The 10,086-nt window shown below is 40.8% G+C and overlaps 1 protein-coding gene and 1 long non-coding RNA gene across 4 annotated transcripts in view; one reads left to right on the top strand and one right to left on the bottom strand.

Moving 5' to 3' along the window:
* Positions 1-10,086, bottom strand: part of NCBP1 (nuclear cap binding protein subunit 1) — a 38,283-nt gene that overhangs the window by 2,028 nt on the left and 26,169 nt on the right. For all 3 annotated transcript variants that reach the window (XM_045468403.1, XM_045468404.1, XM_045468405.1), the window contains 7 exons: positions 9,911-10,014; positions 7,809-7,931; positions 6,536-6,638; positions 5,651-5,744; positions 5,275-5,378; positions 3,112-3,226; positions 24-152 (listed from right to left, as the gene is read on the bottom strand). In XM_045468403.1, coding sequence (XP_045324359.1) covers positions 24-152; positions 3,112-3,226; positions 5,275-5,378; positions 5,651-5,744; positions 6,536-6,638; positions 7,809-7,931; positions 9,911-10,014 — 772 coding nt within the window. The remainder of the gene's footprint in view (positions 1-23; positions 153-3,111; positions 3,227-5,274; positions 5,379-5,650; positions 5,745-6,535; positions 6,639-7,808; positions 7,932-9,910; positions 10,015-10,086) is intronic.
* Positions 800-3,214, top strand: LOC123592962. Its single transcript, XR_006710025.1, has 2 exons — positions 800-935; positions 2,926-3,214. It is a non-coding gene; the product is annotated as an uncharacterized LOC123592962 (long non-coding RNA).

Raw genomic sequence — 10,086 nt, 5'->3', positions numbered from 1 at the left:
ATCAGTGTCCCAAGCCAAGATACCTGAAATATAACGAGGAAGAGATTCTTCTGTTCACTCTGAGCAGATTCCACTTTTTCCTGCAGTCTTTCTATTTGCTCCTCTAGAGCCCCATCTTTCCTGTCACTGCTTCTGTCGTCATCGTCACTTCGCTACAGGATGCACAGGAACAAAAGGAAAATGCCTCTTAGAATTCTAGTATGTTAGATCCCATTAAGTAAGAGAAAGGATGTTACTGTGTCTGGTCCAGTGCCACTTGAAGACTTGTATTCTCTAATGAAAGTACTCCACCACCCAGATGCAATGCATACACCCAAAAGTCCTGTGGGCACTTACCTAGGCCAGGGAAACTTGGTGGCACCTGTCATGATAACAGCAGTAAGAGTATTTGCTATAGAGCAGAAGTGAGTTATACCTTTTACAAGACAGACCATTCAGGGAGGAAGTGTTGGTTACATTTTTCCTCCATGCAAAAAGAAAACAGCTTTGAGCTCCATGGAAAATGTACAGTAGATTCTTGTTATTTACCATAGTTATGTGGATACATTTGTTGTGAATCCTGAATTAGTACTGAACCACTGCTCAGGGAAATACAGGGTTAGGTTCTTAGGGAGTCTTTGGTTTATTTTTGTCAACTGATCAACAAGTAACCTTATGTGTGTTTCTGTCTAAAGATAGCTTATTTAATATATGTGTTTTACCAATAATTATATACAGTAGTTCTTTATATTCAAACACTGCCCGAGAAAGACTTAACATCTTCTTGACCCTGAGTAACATGACTAAATTTCTTTGGCTTTCAGCCCCGCAAGAATGCTGTCTACTACGTTTTTTAAATCTATCCTTGTCTTATGAATCCACAAATTGAGCTGCTTTTCCACAGCACTTACAGAGGTTACTTTGGTCCTTGATGGAGCAGCCTCACGTACATATTGGTGAATTTCCTTTTCCTTTATCTGGATTATGATATTGTTGATTTATGAACACTGAATTCACGGCCAAGAGCATGGTCATTCATGCCCAAAAGAAGCTCAACTGACTTATGTGTTTTTACCGTCAGACATGTCACAGCCTTCTTGCACTTAGGAACACTAGACAGCATTTCAGCCTTATGCTTTAGGGCCACTTTAAACTGTAAAAGCCACCAACAAAAGCCCAAACATGGCAGTAAATACATTACGAAAAGGATGCTTCTTTACAGTATAAGAAATGAAACAAGAAGGCAGAATATTGCCTTGTTTGACTTTATCTGGGCACAAGCCCACTGGGCAACTCAAATTTTTCACTGCCCTGCCTATGTCTGAATGATGGGGAAAGCACCAGAAGTATTGACTTTGAGGTTACAAATAAATCTTAAGTGAGCTTGCAAAAATAGAACCTGCAAATAATGAGGATAGATAATATATTCTCAGAACTCTGCTACTGCTCATTTAAGTAGCAAAGTAGATGACCAGGGAAAGACCCGACAGTACTTTCCAGTCACTGATACAAGGCTCTATGACACTTTAGCAGTGACAACGGAGAGGCAGCTTTCCTCAACGGCCCTACGGAAAAGCTGGGCAGGCCTGCATGCAGCTCAAGAACCTGCTCACCCTGGCAATAATTCAAAAACGGCTCTGACTACATGTAATAATTCAAAGCAGACTGTTCAAGATTCTGCTGGCAATGATGGGCTCAACATACCTCTGTTAAGCTTTAACAACTCCCTCCCAGCTCAGCCAGAATCGAGCATTCACTGAGGTGTCCCTCTGCACCGCCCCCCCCACCCCAACTTCGTGGTTAGACGACTTTCTCAGTGTCACGTAGCTAGTAAGTGGTTGAGCCAGAAAGTGACTCCAGGTATATTACACACCAATGTCCTCGTGGTCCTTTTAGCAAGAAGGTAGGCATCACCAGATCTAGAAAGCCCATTTCCTTCTAGATACCTCCCTGTCAGTAAGGCCTCATCTATGACAGCCTCTTCCACCCTTAAAGCGAAATTACCAGAACCCCCTGTTTTTATAGACTTCTGCTTTTCTCTGTAACAGCATCTATTAAGGGGTCTGCCTTATGTTCTAGGCAACTGGGCACAAGTTAGTTTTCTCCTAATACCACACTAAGGCTAGGTTCTAGAGTACTGTTTATTGCCTGGTAGACCTTTCTATGATGAGGGAGATGTTAAATCTCTGCTGCCCATCACAGTAGCCACTAGCCACACTGAGCACTTGAAATGGCATTGGTGTGACTAAAGAACTGAATTTTAAACGTATTTAATTTTAATTAACAGTTACATGTGGCTAGCAGTTACTTTATTGGACACCACACATCTAGGGATCAGTATGGCATAAGGGAAAGTCCTTGGAGTTTGACAGGCTCTGTCACTTACTAACCATGTCACCTTGAGCAAGTTATTTTAAGTTCTTTGAGCCTCAATTTAGACATGTATAAAATGGGGATGACACCATTTACCTTGCAGTATTTTAAGTTTGTGAGTATGTGTTTACATACCAAACAGACACGTATATATGCAGATCTACATGGAGACGAGCATTTGAACCTGCTACAGGTTCATAGATGTCATTAAATTTATTCCCACCCACTCTGGTAAATACACAACATCATTGGAGAATACTGTCACAAAGAATACTAGTACTACTATGCAAAATCACGGAATGCAGCCACTTCACTGCTTCCCCCCAAAATGGCTAAAATGCTGTACTTGATATGAGAAGTATCCTGTGAACCTGGGAAGGAATGCCCCATCCCTCCCCACAGGACTGGGGAAGTGAGACAAAGACCGGCTTCTCCCTCTCCCCTCTTGCACCAGAAAGTCGTAGGGAAACATAAGTGCCCTCTTTCCTTCTCTGCCTTCCTTTTGGGAAGGGCAGTCATGAAGCAGATCCAGATGGCTAACTACAGAAAAGCAAGGTTTGTGCTTCCTTCCAGGCTCACCAACAGGAGAAGAGCGGAGAGCAACACCTCCCCCAGATCCTTCCTCTCCCTCCACTTCCATATCAGTTCTGCATAATTTGGCCTCAGAAAAAATAAGTTCTCATCAAGGTAATGAACTGAAGATTTTCAAGAGATTCTGGTATACTTTCTTGGACCACTATGAATTGACATAAGACTTACCCGTTTGTGTTGCCTTGCGAGTTTTTCTTTTGCTTCTTCCAGCTCTTTCTGGATTTTCAGAACATGTTTGTTCATCTTACGAATTGTGGAGTGCAAGATTTCCCAAACAAACAATCTTAAAAGTAACAGAGTTTGGTTACTGTATGTTAAAGCATGCTTCTAGAAAGACCTCTCAGCTTTTATAACCTACTCATTTTGAAGGTGATTCCACTCTTTAGGCAGAATTAGTCCTATTTCTCCAGTAACACATACTTTTTTTTTAAGAGACTGAGTGAGCCTGTGAGTGGGGAGGGGCAGAGGGGGAGAGAGGGAGAGTCCCAAGCAGGCTCCATGCCCAGCTTCCAGAGCCTGGCAGAGCCTGACACAGGGCTCAATCTCACAACCATGAGATCACAACCTGAACCAAAATCAGGAGTCGGACGCTCAACCAGCTAAGACACCCAGGTACCCCAATTTTTTTGTATTATAAATTGTGCAAACACCTATCTCTACCCATTAGACTCAGGTGAGCTTCCTGAGGCAGTAGTGGGTCCTTATCACTTTTATTTCCATCCTCTACTAGACTCGCTAGAAGGTATGTGTACATACACTGAAATGAAATGGCACACCAGGAAAAAATGTACATTAGGAACAAAAATCTATTTTCTCTCTTCTAAATTTAAACATCAGGTACTGGAATTTTCTCAAAACAGAAGCCCAATCGAAGGCTCATTTCACATGCCTTATACTACTTAACTAGCAGACATTCGGCCAATTCTTTGGAATATTTAAGAAACTTACTAGTTCATACTAGCTATCAACTGCTGGGCCTTTTTAAGAATAAAATAAATATAGGTCAGCTACTTTCTCAGTAAATTACTCAACTAGGATCACCTTGTAAGCGCTTTGAAGTGTTTATTGCATAAAAGGTTTATTTTTTGAAGTAGCTTCTTAACTACATCTGTCTATAAATTAGTTCTTCCTAATGCCAAGATACAGCCTCTATAAATCTTGCCTTGGATGATGACAGTTTCAGTGGAAGATAATAAAACAGCTGATTCATAAAACTCCAAAGTCTTATGTTAGCAGACAAGGTACAAGAGCAAAGTATTTCAACTCTGGAAGGGGTGGTCCGGAAGGCTTTGCAGAGTTACAAATACTTGAGCTTGGAGTTCAAGAACAGAGGGTGCTTTTGAGCCCTTTATCGGTTCAAGAATGCCTGTGTCTGAATTCTGACTCTGCACTTAGCTGGGTGACTGTGCACAAGATACTTAAGCACTCTGCAACATTTTCCTATTTTGTACATAAGAATGATAACGTAACCCCCTCCGTAGTGGGGGGTGAGGATTAAATGAGTTGCAGTGTAAATCGCTCAGGATAATGGTTAACAAATATTTGGGTGGTCAATTTTCTGAAGAGTTTACAGATCTGAGGATGTCTCTTGCCTTAATTTGCGAGTGCCAATCTGGCTGATATGGTAACTTTAGATCATACCCTTCCACTCTACGGATTCAGTTCATTTTAGACCTGTGTCCTCTGCAATAACAGATACGATGAACAGGGTAAGTGCTGTGATGGATTTTTAGATCCTTGTAAGATTCCTTTGTTTCCTGTTGTGTCAACTCCTGCTATTCCTGATCAGTTAGGAAGCCTGTGGACTCAACTTCATGAGTAAGAACGAAACTTAATGAGAAGTCTCTTTGCTGTATAGGAAATGGGTCTAGAATAAATCTTGTGCATTAAATTTAGGTTTTTTTCTGACTGAAGTGAGATACCGCCCTTCCCCACAGGCACTCAGGTGCCCACCAGACTCTCCTCAACCCCTCACTGCCATGTTCTTCATCTACTGTGACTGGTTTCTTCCAGTTCCTGGTGTGCATTCCAGGTCCCTAGCTGAGCTGGAACTCTTACCCACATCCCACCGTCCGGCTCAGATCCTGGCACATGGCCTGATCTTCTCTCCCGATAGTCTGTATCCTTTATCAGCGTCCTTCAGAGACACTGCAAACTGCCTGGCTGTGTGGATTTACATTGTCCAGGAATCTCTGCCATGTCCCAATTCTATCTAATCTGGTAGCATCAGTATATTAACAATGTTTCAATCAGAACTTGGAGCTCATGTATGAGACTGAATATAAACTGATTCTTAGAGAATACAAACTGTGTAAAATAATCCACATTTACCTAGTAAAGTCTCGAGAGAGTTCTGAAGAGAAGATCCAATTTGCCACTGCGGCACAGTCAACAATTTGTGTACGGATCATCTTATCTACTAGCACAGCAATCATCTACAATGAGAAAAGAATCATCAGGGTAAATCACACTTGTATGTAAGCCACAACAATCCCGCTGCTACAAAAGTAAAATAGGAGGTCTGTGACATTCATTTTCAGTGGTTGTGGAACCGAGCCATTTGACCATCAGGAGGTCTTAATTAAGATTCATTCTGCACTCTGGCTCTGGTACTTACTGTAAGAAAACTAGAACACCAATAAAGATTGAGCAAAAAGACAAACTGAGTGGCAACACTTAAAACTTTGTCTGATTAAATAGTTTTTACCTGTGGATGGTTCCTCCAGACCTCAAACATAACTCGTAGGACATGTAGCTTTCCTTCATCACTCTCAGCTAGGGTTTTGAAGACTTCATGAAACCTTTTCGCGGTGGGGAAAAAATACCACAGATAAACTTACTCATTAAGCATTTTAAGTTTTTCAAAGCCTTTCAATGTTACTGAATTTACAGTGCAACACATAAATACAAAACAACCCAATGTTAACCATTAAGGATACAAAAGGTATGATTAGGAATTCGTGGTTTGTATGAAATTTGTCACACAACCTTGAGAGATTTACAAATATACCATTCACTGTCAGCTGAGGACTACAATTTACGGGGCATCTAAGAATAGGTGAGGGCTAAGGAATGGTCTCCACAAATAGGTGAAGTACCCTGACTGCACTTCCTGTGGGGGTCCTGCAAATCATAGATACTTGGAAGCCAAGGTGGGGAGAGGAGCCCAGTTTGCTCTGCTAGAGGAGTATCTACATATGCTCTTACTTCTTTTGGATTGTCTGATGAATTAGAAAGCTCTGTCTTTAGATGCTAACCTTTGGGTGGCTCCCCAAAATGTAGTCGGCCCTCATTTCTACTTCCCTTCCTTTAGGAAGATGCTTAGATACGGTGGGAGCTTCTTGACGGTATATATGACTGTCCTATGGACCCAGGTTTTTCACTAGGTTCTCTGAGGGGCCATATGAAAAAATGTACACATAGACTGACAGGAGCCAAATAGGGTTGTAGCCACTACAAATCAGAGCTCTATTATATGCCAATACTATTAAGATCTTCATGTCCAACAATTTTAGCTACAAATTTCTATACCCCTGGTATTCACCAAAGTTCCAAACCCTTAAAACAGAGCGTGTCTTCTTGTTGCACTTACTTTGCAAGAGCACTGAAGGAGTGGCTGAATGATTTGGCTGCCAAGTGTAGCAGAGTCTGTACAAAGACCTCTATTTTCAATGGGTTAAAGCTGAATCCTTCATCTGAAAAATATTCCACAGTAAGACAGCTAGAAAAATGCTGAGTATAGCAATTCTTTGTTCCCTCACCTGGAATGCTAAATGGGCGGCATACTCACATCCAAACATTAAGCCAGACATTCGTGTCATGTCTCTGAGGACAAATAGACAATAAAAGACCACTGCTGATTTTAAATACTCAAAATATAAAACTAAGCATGATCTTAATTCTTACTTTCTGGAGATTATTTCCCTAATTCTTCTATATGATCCATTTCTTTTACACATAACAAATGGACTTCCATGTTCATATCGCTCTGAATGGTGGCAAGATAACATATTAATAAAAAGATTCAGCAAACCCTTAACTAGTAAGTCTAAGTCTTAAGATATCTGACAGCGTCTAAATTTAGGACCATCATTTTGACATATGCTATCTAAACACAATTTCTATCATAATACAAATTTCTCAGAAAAATCCAAACAAAATCCTAGTAATAAATAACCCAAGGACCATTCATATTTTTATTTTGATTACTATGCACATGTCCTTATGTACAGATCTAACAAATTTTCCTCCAAAACGTTACCCAGTTGTCTGTCCCGGTAGACTTTTCATGTTTTCCTGATTCGTCTCTTTTGGTGCCAATATCACATTGTTTCAGTTACTGTATGTTTCAGATATCTTTTAATATGTTCTAAGTCCCTCTCATCTTTTTTTTACCTTGTTCATTTACTGATTCAGGTGAACTTATAAATTACTTGCCTATTTTCCCACTGTTGCTCAGAAAAAACCCTAGGGGTTTTGGTTGGAGTTACATAGTACATACTCAGTGGGTGTTACACATCATTATTACAATAGCTTAAATAGGTGAAAAATCCAATTACAATTCACCAAATCTTCCACTCAGGAACCTCTCTAAAGTTAAAACAGGGAATGTTTAAAAATGAATGATAACAGCATATTTAACTTTGTGTTTAGTTTTTATACTGAATGTAAGCTATGTCACAGACAGATGAGGATCTCTTTTATAGAAGGAAGAAAGTTGCCGGCACACTGAACTGACACACTGAACAGGCTACTGCTTAGAAGCATCCGTTGAGACTTAGGAGGAACTCAAACTGCCAGTAATGCTTTATATTTATGCTTTAACCTGGCCTATAGATAGTTCCATTGAAGAAGTGGTCCCTTACCGTCATCATCATCCTGGTTAGGATTTGGTACATCTTTCAGAATGCTGAAGATTTCATCATTGGTTGCTTTACTTTTAAATGCAACAGCTAAACAGAGGGCAACTGAATGTCCAGGAAGAGAATCTAAGCACAGAATGGGGAAAAGGGTAGGATCAAGTTTTAAGACTGTTCTTATAAATAAATAGCTGAGAAATTTACATAACTGTCTTTTGTCCTCAAATCCCTAGGCTTTTGTAAGCTGAAAAGCCGAGATTCAATGTATTTATTTCATTTTGGTCAATGTCCCTTCCTCCTCATTTTCTCTGAGACAGTAACGACTAAGTTTGTGTTTGAACAGGTGAAGGTTGCCATCTTGTGATAGGTTTTTTTTGCTTTTCTCTTCTGCTGAGGCCAGACACTTGAGTCTACAGAAGCCAGATGCTCATATGTTGTGACTCTATGTGTTTACTATTGGTTATTATCTGTCGAGTCCTTATTTGTGCTAATATATACTGTATGGCATCACTACAGCAACTGGAAATCTTTTAACGTAAGGTGGACAAAGAAGTAATAAATCAAAAGACAATCCTGACATAGGAGTTACTAAGCACTTGGAATGAATGAAGTCAATCACAACAGGTCACAGGTGCTGTTTGCTTTTCCCTAAAAGTGGGAGACAAAAAAAAAAAAAAAAAAGAATCTCGTGTCACTGAAGGGTCTACATTGTAGCATGGGAACCAAGATAGTCACACAGGAAGTAGCCAGAGCAACACAAAACTGGCTTGCTAAAGGGCAGTATTTATAGGAGAGGAGCCTTGCCGGACCCTAGAGACAGTATAGGAATTAAAGACAGAAAGGGCTTTCCAGATAGAAAGGCAAAACCAAAAACCATGAGCACAGGAAAGATAAAAAAGAAGTGGCCTGGTTGGAGCACGGGTCCATCTGAGAAGTGACAGATAAAAAAGCAGGAACAACTGTTAGGCGGGCCTTAACTGTTAGGTTCAGTTGTTTCTATAGGAAAAAAGCAAAGTCCATATTCAATAAAAGTCTGAGCTCTTGAGATCAAAGACTGTGCCTTCTGCTTCTCTGAGCCAGACTGAGGCAGAGCTCAAAACTCAGCACTCAGAGGCGTGCCACACCGCCTCACACTTCGCTCTTTCGGGGAAGCACAGTGGTAAGAGCAAGGCTGCTCAGTAAGCCTGGATGTGAGTCTGGGCTCTGCCCCTCGGATGCAACCTCACTCTGGCCTCACCTCTCTGAAGAGATTTCCTCGCCGTAAAACTGGTCTACTAAACACACTTGATTCTCAGAGATGTCTCGAGGACAAAGGGACATAATAACGTAGGAAATGTACTTAGCATTGGGACCAACAGAGTTTACTTCAAGGAAAACAGGTGTAGCGTGAGGTGTAGTGGAGAAGCAGGGCACGCACAGAAGGCGAGGAAGGGGAGGGAGTTCCAAGACGCAAAGAACTGCTTCCCAGCCTGAGGTGGAGGTGCGTGGAGGAGCCGCGTGCAGCGCTGTCTGGAAAGACTCCCGTGGAGCAACTACACACCTAACTCTCTGCAGGGACCACCAAGGTACGACGCCTTACCTTTGTTACGTGTTAAGCACAACACAGCATAGCAAATTCTAGGCCCTCTGATTCATAGCATAATCTCAGACACGAGGTGACCAAAAAGTAAGAAAACCGTATTTAAGAATTTCCTTCTACAGGCCTCTTGCCGGTCAGAATGTATCCCGTGTGCACCTATGTTCCCACACCTGGACTGGTACCACACGACAACCAAGTCAAATAATCTCCACCGCCAGGACATTTATTAAGTTTGGGCTTTAAATTCAACTTGCTGTACTTAGCATATTTAAAATAAGGTCATGGATATAACATTATAAGCAATATTAAGAAAAAAGTTCACAAGTAATAACTAAGTAGGTCATGAATCTTCCAAAGGATGACAGGGCAAACAAAATAGTGACTACTGTAGATCACCTTTCAAACGGACAAAAAAAAAAAAAAAAACCCAAGAAAAGAAAAAGTTTACTTTCTCCACCTTAAATAATAGATTTCAGAAATACTGGCATTAGTACTTTTCAAAGACAACGGGATTTACTTTATTACTTACTGCTACTTTCATCTCCATACTTGTAAATGCAGGTTGGGTTTGCAGGGCATAGAGCTGAGAAGGTAGGAGGAACAATATCTAATATACGCTGGTGGTAAGACAACCTACAATGCAAATGAGAGCTTCAGAAAATGCTGTTCGTTAGTTCCATTATTTATGGTAACATCCAACTTACC

This window comes from Leopardus geoffroyi, chromosome D4 (assembly GCF_018350155.1).
Source record: "Leopardus geoffroyi isolate Oge1 chromosome D4, O.geoffroyi_Oge1_pat1.0, whole genome shotgun sequence".
NCBI classification, from domain to species: Eukaryota; Metazoa; Chordata; class Mammalia; order Carnivora; family Felidae; genus Leopardus; species Leopardus geoffroyi.
This window is presented reverse-complemented; position numbering and strand designations above follow the sequence as displayed.